At 39.0% G+C, this 18,788-nt stretch overlaps 1 protein-coding gene across 1 annotated transcript; it reads right to left on the bottom strand.

Annotated features, from left to right (window-relative positions):
* Positions 1 to 3,445: 3,445 nt before the first annotated feature.
* On the bottom strand, positions 3,446 to 17,565 carry LOC127966771 (myosin heavy chain, fast skeletal muscle-like). The gene is made up of 40 exons (XM_052568006.1): positions 17,516 to 17,565; positions 17,148 to 17,360; positions 16,879 to 17,022; positions 16,653 to 16,809; positions 16,130 to 16,157; positions 15,908 to 16,019; positions 15,726 to 15,818; positions 15,576 to 15,639; positions 15,377 to 15,475; positions 15,190 to 15,293; positions 14,884 to 15,022; positions 14,681 to 14,799; positions 14,423 to 14,572; positions 14,164 to 14,334; positions 13,789 to 14,089; positions 13,472 to 13,542; positions 13,306 to 13,393; positions 13,105 to 13,222; positions 12,875 to 12,998; positions 12,261 to 12,397; positions 11,924 to 12,179; positions 9,632 to 9,874; positions 8,263 to 8,439; positions 8,020 to 8,165; positions 7,844 to 7,934; positions 7,350 to 7,739; positions 6,945 to 7,071; positions 6,729 to 6,847; positions 6,427 to 6,623; positions 6,163 to 6,346; positions 5,915 to 6,080; positions 5,691 to 5,815; positions 5,180 to 5,488; positions 4,870 to 5,073; positions 4,654 to 4,779; positions 4,339 to 4,509; positions 4,049 to 4,153; positions 3,866 to 3,961; positions 3,623 to 3,754; positions 3,446 to 3,544 (listed from the first exon to the last, which is right to left on the bottom strand). The coding sequence occupies exons 2-40, from the start codon at positions 17,346 to 17,348 to the stop codon at positions 3,527 to 3,529; spliced, it is 5,802 nt and encodes a 1,933-aa protein (XP_052423966.1). The 5' UTR covers positions 17,349 to 17,360; positions 17,516 to 17,565; the 3' UTR covers positions 3,446 to 3,526.
* Positions 17,566 to 18,788: the final 1,223 nt, after the last annotated feature.

Here is an 18,788-nt window from a genome sequence, read left to right as displayed (position 1 = left end):
CGCACAATACGCTGTAGTCTGACCTTCACCTGGGCTGATGCAGATGCAAACCAAACAGTAATGGATGCTGAAAGAAGGCTTTCCACAGAGGCTCTATAGAATCTAGACCAAACAGAGCTGGAAACATTTAGTTTATTTAACTGTTTCAGAAAAAACATTCCACTATGAGCTCTCTTAAGAATGGAGGAACTGTTTTCCTCCCATTTCAAGTCATTTGCGATAACAGTGCCTAAAAATTTAACTGACTCCACTCTCTTCACAACGGAGCTCTTGATAGTTAGAGGAGGAAGGGAGGCAGGTGTTCTGCGAAAATCTATCACAATTTCCATAGTCTTTTGCTGATTAAGCTCCAAGTTGTTCTCATCACACCATGCAACCAATTTAGACACTTCCTGCCTGTAAGCAGACTCGTCATTTCCCTTAATAAGGCCGACTAATGTAGTATCGTCTGCAAATTTAATCAGCTTGATGGAACAATTATTGGAAGTGCAATCACTGGTATACAGTAAGTAAAGAAATGGAAGGGTCAGATAGAGGGTCCCACTCCCATCAGTGACAGCTTCTCCCACAGTTGCTCGGGTAGAATGGTGTTAAAGGCTGCACTGAAATCTACAAACAACATCCTTACATAGGAGCCAGGAGAGTCAAGATGGTCCAGAGCATAATTCAGTCCTAAATTGACCGCATCATCTACAGAGCAGTTTGCCCTGTAAGCAAACTGTAGCTGATCAAGATAAGGAGCTGTGATAGGTTTAAGTCACAGAACCAACTGGAATAATAGTTGATGACTTAAAACAACTCGGAACCCTAAATAAAACGATTGATTAAAAATGTCCGTAAAAACTGGAGCTAGCTGACTAGCGCAGTACTTCAGGGTGGCAGGTGAAATCCCATCAGGGCCACTCGCTTTCCTTACATTTTGTCGGCTGAATAGCCGATACACATCCCTCTCCTCAATTTCAATGTCAATATCAGAGGTGACTTGATCTTGAGGGCCAATGTTCTCCCCCTCTCTAAGTGTGACACCCCCAAGAGGGAAAAGGTGAGGGCATGGAGATTTCTCAAATCTTGTATAAAAAGCATTGAATTAATTTGCCAGTTTAGCAGATGGAGTAACTTGTTTTTTATTTTTATAGCCTGTCAAGTTCTTCAGCGACCTCCAAGCTGAAGAAGAGTCATTAATGCCAAATTGTTCCTCCATATTCACTTTGTAGGCACTTTTTGTTTTCCTAATAGGTTTATTTAACTTTTGTCTGGCCAGCCTGTATTCATCTCCATTTCCTTCTCTGTAGGCCTTTTCTTTGGTTTCCCTGAGCAGCCTGAGGGATTTTGTGAACCAGGGTTTGTTGTTGTTTTATTTCACCACAGTTTTTGGTGGGAATACAAGCTTGCTCACAGAATGAATTATATGAACACACAGTGTCTGTATATGAGTCCAAAGATCAAAGCATGTTGCAACTTTCTCGATGGCTCTGCATGTAATGTACATACATATGTGAAACGTCACGGAAACCAGTGACACAAGTCGGCAGCACAACTTTCGAGCAAAATTAAAATGAAGCGGTGTTTTTTTTTTTCAAAATTGGTGATTTTTGTTTTTTTGCAGAATCTGTTAGTTGATATCACAAAGAAGCCTCTCCGTGTTTGAGATAGCAGTATTGGTATATTTAAAAGCGTACATTTTAAGGTTCAAATCAGATAGTTATCGATAGTAACATTTGATAGGGATAAAGACAGAGAAGTGGGGAAAATCCGTAACATTTAGAGGCAAACAGACGCACAGTGCTAACTTCGGATCTGCAAGAATACTTTTCTGTTTCTTATGGGGAGAGTTTCCATAAACATCAAAGTTTGTCGTTTTGTGTTCATTCTAAGAACACAGGTTATTTCATGTTTAGTCCATGTTTAGACCTTCCCATATCTACCTATTGTTATTAGCTAGCTCATCGGTTATCACAGAATCCTGTTAAAAAGTCCTAATGCTACACAATGAAATCAATTCACCAAGTTTTATGTAGAAAACCAGCAAATAACAAATAAAATTTGAATCAATATGTACTTTTTGTTTATATAGACATTAAAATAATAACATTAAAAATGATGGCCACATTTGAAAGATTAAAGATTTTTTATTAAAAGATAAAACTCACATATTTCAGCCTCTAAATCATTTTTATAAAAGTCAAAAAAGATAAATTACTGACATTTACAATGCACATTCTACTTTATTATTAATAGTATGCGGTCCGATTTTTCCCGTTGTGTCTGTCATTGCTATGCAGGGGGTATGGCTTATCTAAATGAGATGTAAATGGGCCCCATTGTCACTCGCAGCAGTGAGAACTGCACAATCTTCAGAAGCTATTTCTGCTTTTTGAGCTTTTTTTGATTGCCTACCTTCAAATGGCCACAACTTCTCCAAATATTATATAATAACTCAAAATGCCCCAGAACCGACTTGTGTCCCTACTTTCTGTGATTGGTCACATATTGGTATGCTTTGGAAGGTAAGATTTTGAAAGCAAACCTATGTTGAAGTTGTGTTGTGAATGAATGAGGCATTTATATAGTGCTTTACTGTGTATTGCTGTGCACCCAAAGATCTTTACAATCATATGATGGGGTCTCTCCTCAAACTCAAATCCACCTGGCTGATGCAATGGCAGCCACAGGACAATGGCACCATGTGGAAAGGAGAGAGACAGAGCCAAATCTCTGGATGGAATTATTTGGAGACCACCAACAAGGGCCACTGGAGCTAATTTGTCCCAGACACCAGGGTTACACCCCTAAGCTTTAAGAGAAGTGCCATGGGATTTTTAATGACCACGTAGAGTCAGGACCTCGGTTTAACATCTCACCCAAAGAACGGTGCTTTTTACAGTGTAGTGTCTCCATTACAGACCACAGGGTGAGCGCCCCATTCTGGCCTTACGAACACCTCTTCCACCAGCAACCTTTTTTCCCAGGAATCCCATCCATGTACTGACCAGGCTCAACCCTGCTTAGCTTCAGTGGGCAACCAGTTTTGGACTACAGGGTGATATTGATGTTTTGTTCTTGACTTTTCTGTCTACACGTTTCCCCTCCCCTTTTTTATTTTGGTGTTTCCTTTGTCGTCATGGTTTCATGTAATGCCTTTTATACAGTGCATAAATATACCCATTTTGGTTTGTCTGCTTAAGTTGGTGTTCTTATTTGCCAGTGACTTTTGGTTTATTCCAACACATTTACATACTTAGCCGACACTGTTATCCAAAGTGACATACAGAGACAAGTTCCCATTTTTGTTATGAAGTTCAGGCTGTTTCCGGTTTACATTTTATGTCACTTTTCAGTACTCTGCATTTGTGTTCTTTACCATATCATGCCTCATGAGTAATCTTTTAAATCAGTGATTGGAGAATGAAGTTTGAAAGTGGAAAAAAATAAATGAAGAACAAAGTCAAACTCTGCCATTTAATGGACAAAGAAGAACTAAGCACAAGTAAATCATATGCTTGCTTGTAGGTATAGTTTCTTGTCTTCATTCTTCATCTTTAGTCTTAAAAAAAAAAAAAAAAGTTTAATAGATTTTATGTACAAAGCCACTTTTCTCGAAATAATCATCAGCTGTTGTTACCTTCCCAGCTTCACGGCTCTTGGCTCTCATCTTGTTAACCTGGGACTCTGCAATGTCAGCACGCTCATGAGACTCCTCCAGCTCATTGTGCACCTTCCTGTACCTGGACAGGTGAGTGTTGGCCTGCTCCTCCTGTTAGGATGACACCAGATATCCAACCCCTTTCAGAGAATTGCACTCATGGCACTGATTGTATTGAATAGAAAATGTCAAAACACTCAAGAAATTTGACATTAGACTTACAGCTTCTTCAGCTTGGCGTTTGTATGCCTTCACTTTCAGCTGCAGCTTGTCTACCAGATCCTGCAGTCGAGTCACATTCTTCTTGTCTTCCTCAGTCTTTGGGTGTAATAATTGTTTATGGCCTTGATTAAATGGTTTATCATCATGAAAGGTGTTAAGCGTCTAATTCGGGTGTGGTTTTACCTGGTAGGTGAGCTCCTTCACTCTCCTTTCATATTTGCGCACTCCTTTCACAGCGTCTGTACCACGTCTCTGTTCAGCTTCAACTTCAGCCTCCAACTCATGCACCTTCAGTAGAGAGTTATTGTTGTCAACTGTGAAATCTCTGCCATGGCCAGTTCACCTGAGGCTTATTCACACTAGGCGATCTGAACCAAATAATCTCTATACGGTATAATCTCACTCTGGCTCATTAGAAGGCAACCGTTCCTAGTATGAGTACACCCCAAGTCTGTATTTAGCCTGTAATTTACCCTGGACTCCAGTTTCTGGAGCTGTTTCTTTCCACCCTTCATGGCCAGATTCTCAGCCTCATCCAGACGGTGCTGCAGGTCTTTGACAGTCACCTCCATGTTCTTCTTCATCCTCTCCAGGTGAGCACTGGTGTCCTGCTCCTTCTTCAGCTCCTCAGCCATCATGGCAGCCTTCAATATTAAGACAGATGAAAACAAGCTAACCAATATAGATAGAATTAGCTTCCATGTGTGTTCTCTTTGCTACCACATCCAGCTAAACAAAGTCAAATAACGGTTTAGATTAGAAAAGAGTGACAGAATGCAAACACCCACATCAGTGATGGCCTTCTTGGCTTTCTCCTCTGCATTTCTGGCCTCCTGGACTGCATCGTCCACCTCACCTTGAACCTGGACCAGATCAGTCTCAAGCTTCTTCTTGGAGTTAATAAGACTCGTATTCTGCAGGAATTAAGCAGGTAGTTTAATATTTAACTAATAATTTATCATGTAATCTGAATTTGCTCTTATTATTTAATAATCTTTTTGTACTTGTGAGTGCAGCAGTCCCACACGCTCGCTGGCATCCACCAGCTCCTGCTCCGCCACTTTGCGGCCTCTCTCTGTTTGCTCCAGGCCAGCTCTCAGCTCCTCAATCTCTGCTTGCATTAGGCCATTCCTGCGCTCCACCATGGCCACCTGCTCCTTCATGTCGTCCTGTCCTCTGACAGCTTCATCAAGGTGCAGTTGGGCATCCTGTGGCAATGTTCTTTCTTTGTTAGTTGCACGTTACGCTTCAGTTAATTCATGTATCATATTCATATGATCTAACACTTAAACTACTCTTTCTACAGAGGGATACCTTGAGTTGTCCTTGGACGTTCCTGAGCTGTTTCTGGGCCTCAGCAGCCTGGCGGTTGGCATGACTCAACTGGACCTCCATCTCATTCAGATCTCCCTCCATCTTCTTTTTGACTCTCAGGGCATCATTTCTGCTCCTGACCTCAGAGTCCAGAGTGCTCTGCATGGAATCCAACACTCTTTGGCTGTTCCTCTTGATCTGTTCCATCTCCTCATCCTTCTCAGCCAGCTTCCTGTCAATCTCACTCTTCACCTGGTTCAGCTCCAGCTGCACACGGAGAATCTTGGACTCTTCATGCTCCAGGGTGCCCTGCAAGTAGAACAAGGAAATAATTTACATAAGTTTTAAACTTGTGAAATTGTACTATATGCGTCCGGAGTTATGGGAGTATATTTGGGATGGTTTAAGAAGAAATAACATTCATTTAAGGTTTTGAACCACTGCATATACAATGTTTAAATATTATTCAAAGGACTGGTGTGATGTTAGTGTTGTAGCAAAGTAAAGGCACCTCGGCTTCTTCTAGTGCAGTCTGGATCTCTGATTTCTCAGATTCCACAGTCTTCTTGGCTTTCTCTAACTCATGAATGCTCTTTCCAGTCTCTCCAAGCTGCTCAGAGAGGTCAGAAATCTCCTCTGAAAGCATTTAAAAAAATCAACTGTATATCATTTTCTGTTTTTGAAGACATCTGTTTTTTTTTTTTAATCTTTGCTGTAAAAATAAGGGTCATTTACGTTGCAGATTCTTGTTCTCCCTCTTCAAGGTCTCGAGGTGGTCAAGAGCTTCCTCATAGGAGTTCTTCATTTTGAAAAGCTCAGTGCTGAGAGAACGAGCTTCTTTCTGAGCAGCTTCTAGTTCAGCCTGGCTTTCCTCATACTTCTGTTTCCACTCTGCTAGGACCTGGGGAAAAAGGTAATCATTGTTAATTAGCCAAGTCCATGGTTCAAGTTTTTTTTTTGAGGATTATCCACGTCATTCTCACCTTGTCAAAGTTTCTCTGCTTCTTGTCAAGGTTGGCAGCCAATGCATTTGCCCTCTCCCCGTCAATCATGAGGTCCTCCACTTCACTCTGCAGCCTCTGTTTGGTCTTTTCCAGAGAGGCACACTTGGAGTTCACTGCCTCAATGGATTCTTCAGCATCCTGCAGACGCTGTGCCAGCTTTTTCCTGAAGAAAGTGGAATTAAATGATGAAATCTTACTGATATTAAATGTAGGGTAGTTAAGACTTTTCATTGCTGGATTTACTTGGATTCCTCAAGCTCTTCAGTGCGTTGGATGGCATCAGTCTCATATTTGGCTCTCCACTGGGCCACCTCACTGTTGGCCTTAGACATTCCACGCTGGAGTTCAGCTTTGGCCTCTTGCTCCTCCTCATACTGCTCTCTGAGCAAATCACAGTCATGGCGGGCAGACTGAACTGCATGGGCCAGAGCGTTCTTGGCCTGTAAGGCGACACATATGGGATTTTAAACACTCTACTATCTACACAACGGCCTGGATAAAATAAAATAAAAACACACATTACAAAGTAATATTTGCAACTCTACCTTGACTTCTTCCTCAACATGTCTTTTGAGATCCTCAATTTGCTGAGTAAAAGCCTGTTTTCCTCTAGTTAACTGTGAAACAAGTGCTTCTTTCTCTTCCAGCTGACGGCTAAATTCACCTTAGAAACAGGTTACAGATATTAGCATGAAATATAACAACAGAATATTTAACTCAGTTTTGTTTTAAGATTTTTTACATGTAGCTTACTCTCTTACCATTTTCAGTCTGAAGTCTTGCTCGTTGTGCATTCATGTCATTCAACTGGCGACTATTTTCATCACTTTTGGCCTTTATTTCACTCAGCTGGTCTTCAAGAGTACGGCACATCTTCTCTAAATTACCCTAAACAGATTAGAGATTATATGAATATGTTTGCAAAGATGATTTTGTACTTCTTAATGATCATCTAGTGCAGTGCTTCCCAAATCTGTCCTGGAGGACCCCCTGCCCTGCACCTTTTCTATGTCTCCCTTATCTTACACACCTGATTCCACTCATCAGCTCATTAGTAGAGACCGCAAGAACTAAGTCGGGTGTGTCTGATTAGGGAGACATACAAAATGTGCAGGGCAGGGGGTCCTCCAGGACAGATTTGGGAAGCACTGATCTAGTGATATTACCTTTGCTTTAGCCACAGCCTCCATGTTGCTTGACAAATCATCGATCTCCATCTTGTATTCACTCTTCTCCTTCTCCAGCTTCTGCTTGACCCGCTGGAGGTTGTCGATCTGTTCTCCGAGTTCAGCAACACTGTCTGCCTGCTTCTTTCGGAGAGCTGCAGCTGTAGCTTCATGTTGCAAGGTGGACTCCTCCAGATCACGACGCATCTTCTGGAATTCGGCTTCACGCTTCTTGTTCATCTCAATCTGAGCAGCAGTGGCACCACCAGCTTCCTCAAGCCTCTCGCTGATCTCTTCGAGTTCCCTGGAAAGATCAGCTCTCTGCTTCTCCACTTTGGCACGAGCAGATCGCTCTGCCTCAATTTCCTCTTCCAGCTCCTCGATACGGGCCTGAATGGAAAAAAAAGATTCTTTACTGATATTTGTATTGTGGATTTTTCCAGCTATGCATCCACTTCACCATTTCACATCAGAAAGATTAGAGCTACTGTTACCTGAAGTTCTTTGATCTTCTTCTGAAGCTGTGCTCCCAAAGACTGTTCATCCTCAATCTTGCTGAGAAACTGACTTATCTCAAAATCCTTCCTGTTTTCAAAGTAATGTTGTGTTAAATGTGTCAAATACATATACTGGGTAATTGTGTAAAGTTCAAAATCTGGTTGTCGCTCACTTTTTGATCTTCTCATCTGATTGCTGTTTTTCATTCTCGAGGTCCATGATGGACTCCTGGGCCAGTTTCAGATCACCCTCAAGCTTCCTTTTGACTCTCTCAAGGTCCATACGAAGCTTCTTCTCTTGCTCCAATGAGCCCTCAAGCTATTGTTACAGAAACTGGAACATTAAAATCTGGTATAGAGCAATACATTTGATTTCTTATTGATTCACGGTCTTATTCTTATGCCAAACATCTTACATCGTCCACTTGCTGCTCAAGCTTGGTCTTAGCTTTAGTCAGAGTGTTGACTTTGTCTTCCTCTGCCTGAAGGTCATCAAGAGTCTGCTGGTGTGCCTCTTGGAGGGCTTTCTTCTCTTTTGTCAGCTTGGCAATGCTCTCGTCTTGAGAGGCCATCTCCTCTGTCAGGTTTTTGACCTAAATGGAAACATTGATAATAGGTTTCATTATCAAGAGCCTGAATCCCAATCTGCAGTGTATATGAAGAGTTTGGTTCCAAAACGCTATAAATCCATTTTGATTAATTTGAGTACAAATGTGTTTTCTTTACCAAGAAAGTGGCAAGCTGAAAACCACTATTTTCTGTTTCAAACTTTCACAAAGCATCTTTAGTTTATAATAACTTTACAAAATTTTATCCAGATTTATAAAATTAATAAATATATGATCTTTTTTTTTGTTTTTGATTTTCAAAATGAATGCATTGAAACAATATGAAAGTTATTTACACAACAAAATAATTTTGACAGCCTCTGAATTTTGTCAATACCAATCCTATATATAGGATACATTCAAAAATACATTCATCAGTCATCGCTCCCAAAATGAATTCAACGGGTCATCTTGTTTGCTATAAATTAATTATGACAATAAACGAGAACATTTCTTCACGAACAGCAATATCACAATAGACCACAGACATTGCAAGATAAAATTTCCCTTACATTCAGCTTCCAAAAGTGCATTCATCTTTGTCATGTTACATTAATTTAGCTGACTAGTGCTATACGCTGTATTGACAAAATCATAAATGCCATTTATAAAAACACTTACACCGACTGATAATCTAATGCGATTCATCTAATGAACTCGATATTGTGTAGCTTGTCAGTGATCTACGGCTCTGTCTATTAAATGCCGCTCCGTCTTAAAGCAGAAGCACGTGATGGAGATTTACCCGTACTATTAATCACAGAATCGACTTTACTGATGGCAATCATGCAGCCCTTGATTGTTGATCACAAAGTACAAAGTAGATGAGGAAAACTAGGATGCTGGGTGTATTCAAAGCGCCGACATTACTGTCTAGAGTGTGTGGAATGGTGTGCTGTGGTTGGTGGAGTGGATTCATCGCATTCTGCAGAAAAGGGAGACCGCTGTTTGTCGTGGTTTGGAAAAAAGGGGAAAAAACATAACATCGATATTGCATTTTCCATCAAATTAAAAATTGCCTTATCAATACCGACCAATTAAATACTGATTTTGTAAGAAACAAAAAAAAAAAAAAAAAAAAAAAGATGTTTATCGGGTTTTGGAAAAAATCTCTTCATATACATATAAGTATAAATATAATATGCACACACACACACACACACATATAAATACTGACTTTATTCTCTGTTGCATGTTTTTCCTTCTCCACTTTTGCCAAGGTGAGCTCCAGGTCATCAATGTCTTTTTTCAGCTCAGAGCATTCGTCCTCCAGTTTCCTCTTCTTGGCAGTCAGTTCAGCATTGATTTCCTCCTCATCCTCCAGTCTCTCGTTTGTCTCTTTGAGTTTGCCCTCGAGCTGGATCTTGCTTTTGATGAGCCCTTCGCATCTCTCCTCAGCATCAGAGAGGCTTTCAGATTCCTGTTCATTGACATGGATATAGTTAATCACTTATGTTTAGGGATGCATGAAATATTGGCCACCATATCGGTATCAGCTGATAAACTTGAATTTTTCTGTTATCGTTATTAAACTTATATTAGAATATGGCCGATATCTTAGTGCCGATAAAGCAATATTTTCTGCAGACACTTCAGATGTGCACTGTTCACCATAATGGTTTTTAATTGCTTGAAATATTATTCAAATCCCTTTGAAAAGCAAAATGTGTAGGGCAAGTCTGTCATATTATAATGGGATCATTAGCTATTTTAAAATATTGGAATCTTTGTTTGCCCGCATTTTAGCGCGTTGTTAAGGAAAGAGCGCATTCACAATGGATCCACACATAATTAGCAGAGTTAAGTTCGCTTGTGCATTTACAGTCTTTTGTACAAATGTACGTTGTAATATTGTGGGGTTTTTTTTTAAACATAAAAGATTAAGCTATATAGACGGTAGTGATGCGCGGGTCAGCTTTTTATCCAACCCACGGGTCCCGCTTTTCTGAAATTATCTGGCCTGCCCCGCGCATCGGGGACATCACGGAAGTTACGTTGCTGCTTAGACCTTTGTATTGTAACCTCATCAAAGAACCTAATCAAATATATTCAATATAGGCTATAGGGAATTACACTAGTGATGGTTCGTACGTGAACGAATATTTTAGGTGAACGAATCATTCTCGTTCACCGAATCCATTGACTCATATATCTCGTTCACTGAACTTCCTCCCTCCACAGCAACTAGGGTTGCCACCCGTCCCTTAAAATACGGAATCGTCCCGTATTTGACTCGTCCTATTCTGTCCCTGATTGGGTAATACTCGCTGCCATCGTTGGATTGATTGGTTTGTTTCAGGTTCATGGCCAGTCAGAGACAGAGGAGGGCGGGGTCTCTTGGCAGAGTGTCGATTTGTTAGAATGGCAGAGGCTGCTCCGGATACCCCTCCGCCTACAGCGCTGAAACGAAAGCGGATGCAAAAGTACCTCTTCATTGTTTGTTCATGTTAGTTAAGTGCATTAACTAATATTAACAAGATTTTAATAAAGAATTATTAAATGTGGAAATGAACATGAACAAAGGTGAACAATTGCCATATAAGTGAAGTTCATTATTAGTTAATATTATTTAATGTAGTTAACTAATGAACTTTATTTTAAAGTGTTAGCGATTTGTTTATTACGGTTAAGGTGTATTTGACTTTTTTTATATTGTGTATTTGCGCACACATTAACAGAGCGTATTCTCTCAGACACGACGAGAGATGAATCTCATTATATGTTGTATATATAATTTATTTCTTCAATGTTTCTCTTGTCTGTGCATAAAATAAAGCTGCTCTTTTGCTTCATTGATAAAGTTTTACTGAAATGTAAACATTTTATTTAGGCTATAGGCCTATAACTAATTGTAGGCTATAACAGACCTGTTTTAAGTCTATTTTTTTGTTTTCATCACAGGTCACAGCGTGTCAGTTATGCATTTATGTGCTATGAAATTGTTGCCAAGCAAATTAATTATTATATTCATTTAATAATAAAAGTAACCTAATAATGCTAGACAGAAAATAGCAGGCTTACATTAATTGTAAATGACAAATACTCTCAATAATGACAATATTTAATGATTTTGACAATATCTCTGGCTGTAGTCCTCACACGATTATCGTCTTTCAACACACTCCATCGTCTTAATGTCCCCCCCACCACCCTGTCCATTACACCACTGTCCATGACACGATTGTTTTTTTTTTTACACATAAGTACTGTTGTCCGTTAACTTGTTTCCATTATTGAAGCATAATTTTTACTTTTAAGGCTGGTTTGATTTATTTTGAATTCTTTATTGCCTTTTAATGGTAAATCTTTATTGGTAAGAGGCTTTAAAAAATTATGTAAAATGTGGATTTAGACTTATCGGCCAACATATCGATTTTCGTATCGGCCAAAATTTTCATATCAGTGCATCCCTTCTTATGTTCATAGCTGCAGGATCCATATTGAGATAAATAAGAGCTGAAATACTCACAGAAGTTACTTGCTGTAGAAGATCGTGTTTCTCCTGAACAAGTGACACCATTTTCTCCTCAAGCTCCTTCTTTTTAGCTAATGCCTTTGTTAAATCTTCTTTCATTTTCTCAAAGTTCTCCTTCATTGATGCCATTTCTTTTTCACTCTCTGCACTCTTCAGAAGAGGCTTGATCTTGAAGTACACCTTCATCCATGGCCAATGTTTGACATTCATGAATGAGCGGATGTTGTATTGGATGGAATAAATTGCCTCCCTGTGAAAATTGTAATCAGTAAACCAGCCTTTATCACACTGTGCAACTAAACAGTTGTGTTTCAGACATTATTGTAAGTACCTCCTCTCTGTCATTTTGACATACTCCTTCCTCATGACATATCCTCGGGCCAAAGCCTGAGTCATGGTAACCAGACTTGATAGTTTTTCATCTCTCATCTCCTCAAGAGTACCCAACAGACCAGCTTTAAAGAACACCTACAAGAACATTTGTAATATATTAGTGGTGTAGGGTTGAAGAAGCCAATAAGTGCTTTTCAGAGTAGATGTGACCTTGGATATGGCCCTAATAATAACTGAGATTGGCTGTTCCAGTAATTCCAGTGGAGAAAAACATATATTATGACCTATACTATAGTATAGAATGACATTTGGGAGAATTCTGTCCTTTCTCATTTGATGTAACAGTTTGAGGTGGCATGACAGTGTCCGGTACACAAAGTGGAGTACATATAAAAATGTTTTGTGTAATCTGGTGTGGAATAAGTCTTGACTGACACAAAGCCTAGACTTGAACACCTATTCAAAAGCTTCAGGCCTTCCTTCTTCATACTGATGCAGGGCAATTGGAAGGAAGAATTCTCTACAATGTCATTGTGTTGTAGCAGAGTAAAAAATGAGAAGGAAAGAGTTGAAATAGTTTTGTCCACATGGTGTTCTTGCTGAAAAGCTCACCTTGGTGTGTCCAAATTTGTATTGGTTGTGGTCAATATCAATAGAGCCCAAGAGTTTCTCTGTAGCCTTTTTGTTGTCAATGAACTGTCCCTCAGGGATGACAGCAGCATTTAATACTTTGTATCTAGAGGACATTTACGGGAAAGTAGTATTCTTGTGTAATATGTTAGGAGGTGAAGATTAGGTAATACATCATCTCTAAGTAAGAAGTTGCAAAAAGATGTCATTACCTCTGCTTGAAGTCACCGTAGTGGATTCTGCTGGGGAAACCCTTCGTGCAGATTCTGATGCCCTCCAGCACACCATTACACCTGAGCTGGTGGATAACCAGGAAGTTCTCCATCAGACCTGAAAAGCAAATGTTCTTAAGGTTCAGTTTTTTTGTTTTTTTTTAACCGTGATCTACTTGAGTCTTCAAGGATCAAGGTTACCTGGAGTCTTGGTTTCATTAGGAATCAAGCAGCGCACAAAGTGAGGGTGAGTGCTCCTTAGGTTAGACATCAGTTTACCCAAGTTCTCCTGTGGAAAGTTTGTGATTAATATAATCTGTAATGGTGAAAAATTCACAAACTTCAATTAGAGAGAGAATCTGTTTACCCTAAAAACTGCAGACACCGTCTGGAAGGAACCACCCTTCTTCTTGCCTCCTTTCTTTGCACCTCCCTCTGCTTTATATCAGTGACAGAGGTTTTTTTTGTTAATCTTGTGTTGCTGTCCATTAAGCCCTTCAATAATCTCTATTTGCGTCTTGTTGATTCTAACTATTCTCTTGCATAGACATACTTCATATTTTAAAACGCCAAAGTCTGTGATCACATAGTTTGTTGCGCTCTGATGACCTCATTCTTTATTCTTAGTTTTGTCTTGGACATAATTCAAACACAAAGGAATTGAGGAAATGCAAATGTTTGTACCTTCTGGCACAGCGAGATACAGCAAGGCCAGCACTTTGAGTGCTGACTTTTGGTAAAGTTGGACGACAGAGTCGTTCAGTGGATCCTTGTTCTTCTCCAACCAGCCAGTAATGTTGTAGTCCACAGTGCCGGCGTAGTGCACCAGAGAGAAGTGGGCCTCTGCCTTCCCTTTCCCAGGCTTGGGCTTCTCGAAAGCTGAACATTTTCCCAGATGCTGGTCATGCAGCTTGTTTTTGAAGCTTGAGTCTGTAGCCTTTGGGAACATGCACTCCTCTTCAAGAATGGAGAAGATGCCCATTGGCTGTTGAAGAAATATTCCCACTCAAGTACAGGCACCGTGAGATTGTTATTTTAATTTACTGAATATCCTCTTACCTTCTCAATGAGCTCAATGCAGGTAGCCAAGTCCATACCAAAGTCAATGAACGCCCATTCAATGCCTTCTTTCTTGTACTCCTCTTGCTCCAGAACAAACATGGTGTGGTTGAAGAACTGTTGCAGTTTCTCATTTGTGAAGTTAATGCAAAGCTGCTCCAAGCTGTTATACTGATAATTCAACAGAAGCAATTATTGCAACTGACGGGTTATCTTGTATGTCTTGATCCTTTCAGAGACATTAATGACTGATACTCACATCAAAGATCTCAAATCCAGCGATGTCCAGCACACCGATGTAGTACTCTCTAGGATTCGTCGTGTTCAACATCTCATTGATACGGACGACCATCCACAAGAACATTTTCTCATAGACAGACTTGCAGAGTGCAGAGACTGCATTGTTCACCTGACAGATTCAAAGGTCAATGCATTATTATCCTTACTTCTCACGATGACTATGTCTGAGATATTTCTCACTGTATCCACAAGTGAAATGTGTCGATGAAGTCTTCACCTGTGGTACTGTCTGGCCTTTGGTCACCATCTCATTCCCGACCTTCACTCTGGGGTAACACAGAGCTTTCAGCATGTCAGAGGAGTTGATGCCCATGAGGTAGGCGATTTTATCAGCCGCTAAGGAAGCAGAGTTTTATGCATTATTGTTGCTAATTAAGTGACCGTTTATATATGTTCATTTGTTCTAGAATTTGATCTCACCCTCATTGCCGTCAGGTTCGGCCTGCTCCTCTCTCTGCTTCTGTTTGAACTTCATGGCCCCATGATGCATCACTGCACCTGTCAGCTTGTAGATACTGATCTTCTCATCAGCATTGAAGCCCAGAATGTCAATGGCACTCTGTTTTTACACAGACCAAATAAATCATAATGTTTATCGGAGTACTTTATACTGTGTCATGCAGTATTCAGTTAAAGCTTGTGTTTTTCTGATGTTTACTTGCTCAGAAATCTTGCAAAAAATCTAAAATACTACTACTACTTATAATATTGCAGCTGTCCACATACATCTGTGGCAATGAACTCCTCCACATCATCGATGCTCTTGACAGTGATTTCACCCTGGCTGATCATCGGATAGTCGTAAGGGTTGGTGGTGATGAGCAGGGCCTCTGTAAAGAATTGATGTGCAGAATGTTTCCAGTGCTCTCAAACATAGAAATAACTGAAACACACAATCCTGTAGATTTCTCACCGAGCAGCTCTGGCTTGTGTCCAGTCATGAGCTGGTAGAAGATGTGGTAACTCCTCTCAGCAGACAGCTGGAATGTTACCCTTGACTTTTCTAGCAGATCTTTACAAGAAGAGTGTGGTAAAAGGACATTGTTTTCAATTGAGCAACCCACATCTTAGACTCCAAATAAAATGTTTGTCTTAAAACAGTGTTGACTCACAAGTTTCAATATCTGCTTTGGCCAGTTTACCAGTGCCCGAAAAGTGAATCCTGATGAATTTACCCTAGATTGAAATCATTGATAAAAGGTCAACTGTTTGTGATTGACAATTTATGATGTTATTAATGATGATTCATAGGTGCAACCTACAAAACGAGAGGAGTTGTCGTTCCTTATAGTCTTGGCGTTACCATAAGCCTCCAGCAGAGGGTTGGCTGCAATGATCTGGTCCTCTAGTGATCCCTAGATGTAATTGTAGCACAGTGGGCAGTCATGAGGTGAATCACAAACACTGTCCTCAATAACGTTGTCTAGAATAGATACTCACTAACCTGCATTTTTCCAGGGCCAGAGTCTGTCTTCTTTGGACCAGCCATCGCAACAGTTGCAAAGTACTGAATGACACGTTTTGTGTTCACAGTCTTTCCTGCTCCAGATTCTCCACTGGAGATTTATATGAGAGCATCATTTAGTCATAAATCTTTTACTGATTTACAATTATAACAAAAAAAGCTTCAGGTTTAATTCGATTCAGCAGAAGAATATTTACTCACGTAATCAGGACAGACTGGTTCTCACGATCTGAAATTAAACCGTGAAATATTAACAGGATATATAAAATAGGTAGCACTCTAAATTAACTTGAAGCTATTAAGTGTTTGTTTGTTTTTTTGCCATTATTATTAGATCAAAACGCTATATCCTAAAGTTAACATTTCCGTTATTTATTCATGTAAGTACAAATAGAAGATAAAATAATGCAAAATAATGGTTTTTATGAAACACTTACTAACTGAACATTCATTTGAAATGTACTACTCAGTTTCCTCAGCTTAAAAACCTCATTTAGGTACCGTTTATTAAGAAGTTGCTAACTAAGGATAAAAAAACATCAGTCACCTTTGATGTAAAGATACTATTTGGAGTTAATTCAGCTTTTCGATGAACTCCTTTCATAGATCAACAGCAATTTATATACAATGTATTATAGGCTAACACTTCATGCTAGTTATTATAAAGTGTATTTTTCATTGTCTCTTTAACTGTTATATGTTGACACTGCTGGAATCCACTCACCAGTGAGCATGAACTGGTAGGCGTTGTCAGAGATGGAGAAGATGTGAGGTGGGGCTTCAATCCTCTTTTTGCCTCTGTATCCAGCCACAACAACTGCGTCGTACACTGGGAGCCATTTGTATGGATTGACAGTGGCACAGAACAAACCAGAGTAGGTCTGAAATGGAGATCGTCCAGTTTTACAATGTTGCTGCCCTATTCCAGGAATAAATTATGATTTACTTACATAGATCATCCATGCTGCATAACGCTCTTTGAGGTTAAACAGCACAGAAGGCTCATTGAGGTGGGTCATCATGGCCATGTCCTCCATTTTGTCAAATTTGGGAGGATTCCTTGGGAAGATTTGATCTTCTTTTACGGTGACAGTCTGTAATGTACTTTTTTTTAGACATTTTGTACACATATTTCTACATTATTTCTACACTATTAAGACTTTGAGCTTTGAAGACTCAAGCACAGTCACATATGAAATATAATTTTTTTGATACTTACTTTCCCACAGTCAGTTTTGACAGTAGCTTTGCCAGCCTCTATACTAACAAGAGTACCTTTCAAGTACATCTCAGCTGGATCTGTCACAAAGAATGCTGTTTTGGCATCGAATTGAGCAGTCTGAGCCTCGAGTCTCTCTCTTTCTGGCTTCCGGAGGTAAATGGCCGCCGGGCCGAAACACTCCATTTCACCATCTCCCATGATTGTACTTCACTGTGGAGCACAACTGACATCACCATGCTGATATACTTCATTAGATTCACTTTTTGATTGTCATTGTCTAACTTTCAACTCTAACTCTCCTAATACATTCCAATCAGTTAAACCAAACAGATCATATTGTCACCATCAGTTGGGAAGTTCTTTACCTTGTATTAATCTCAGATGGAAATTGCAGCTGTCAAGTCCAGGATTCTGAAAAATTAAAATTATATACTATAGACTATATACTAATTTTTAATATATATATATATATATATATATATATATATATATATATATATATATATATATATATATATATATATATATATATATATAAATATATATATATATATATATATAATTCTAGATAGATAGACAGACAGACAGACAGACAGACATATAGATAGACATAGATAGATAGACTGATAGACATACATATAGATAGATATATAGATAGATAGATAGATAGATAGATAGATAGATAGATAGATAGATAGATAGATAGATAGATAGATAGATTAAGACAATGTTTTCCAAATGAATGTTGTTCAGTGCTTTGACGCAATGTATTTTGTTTAAAGCACTATATAAATAAAGGTGATAGATAGATAGATAGATAGATAGATAGATAGATAGATAGATAGATAGACTGATAGACATACATATAGATAGATAGACAGACAGACTGATAGACATATAGATAGATAGATGGATAGATGGATAGACAGACATATAGACAGATAGACAGATAGATAGATAGATAGATAGATAGATAGATAGATAGATAGATAGATAGATAGATAGATAGACAGACAGACAGACATATAGAGATAGATAGATAGATAGATAGATAGATAGATAGATAGATAGATAGATAGACAGACATATAGATAGATAAATAGATCGATAGATAGATAGATAGATAGATAGTGACTCACCGTATTTTGATGACCAACTGTGCTGCAATCAGAGGTTGTCATTTATATAGTATCTTTACTGAAGACTCAGCTGAACTGTTCAGCTGGATTTGGTAATGTTATTCTACATGGTTTATGATGATGCATCTCAGTCCTAGTGGAAAATAGCAGCAGGCTGTTGTTCATTTGTTTTGTTGGTTTGCTGGAGCATGCAATATTTCAATTATTTTCTTGGTTTAGATCAACTGAACAGCCTTTCTATATTTAAATTCATGATGTTGATATGTTTTAATTTTAAAGCAATAACATCATAGATATCATTTCATAGACATTTGGATAATATACTTATATGACATAAAAGTTTAACAGTCCATGTTTTTCTTATGTTGTGTCTCTTCTTTTTAATGTAGGCCTTCTTGTTAAGTGTATGTTTGTTTACAATGTTTAATTTGATGTCACTGAGCTCTTATTTCAATGTTGCATCTTATTTCAATCTTGGCAAAGAGGAGGAACTTGGTTC

The sequence above is a fragment of the Carassius gibelio genome, chromosome A4, assembly GCF_023724105.1.
Source record: "Carassius gibelio isolate Cgi1373 ecotype wild population from Czech Republic chromosome A4, carGib1.2-hapl.c, whole genome shotgun sequence".
Classification (NCBI taxonomy): domain Eukaryota; kingdom Metazoa; phylum Chordata; class Actinopteri; order Cypriniformes; family Cyprinidae; genus Carassius; species Carassius gibelio.
Note: the sequence above shows the minus strand (reverse complement) of the source record. Positions and strands in the feature narration are given on the sequence as shown.

Coding starts and splice junctions, on each gene's coding strand:
- LOC127966771 (XM_052568006.1), bottom strand. CDS start 17,348: ATGGGAGATGGTGAAATGGAGTGTTTCGGCCCGGCGGCCATTTACCTC. Junction 14,335..14,422: donor CTGGATTTGAGATCTTTGAT/GTGAGTATCAGT, acceptor TTGAATTATCAG/TATAACAGCTTGGAGCAGCT. Junction 7,740..7,843: donor AGAAGATCAAAGAACTTCAG/GTAACAGTAGCT, acceptor TTTTCCATTCAG/GCCCGTATCGAGGAGCTGGA.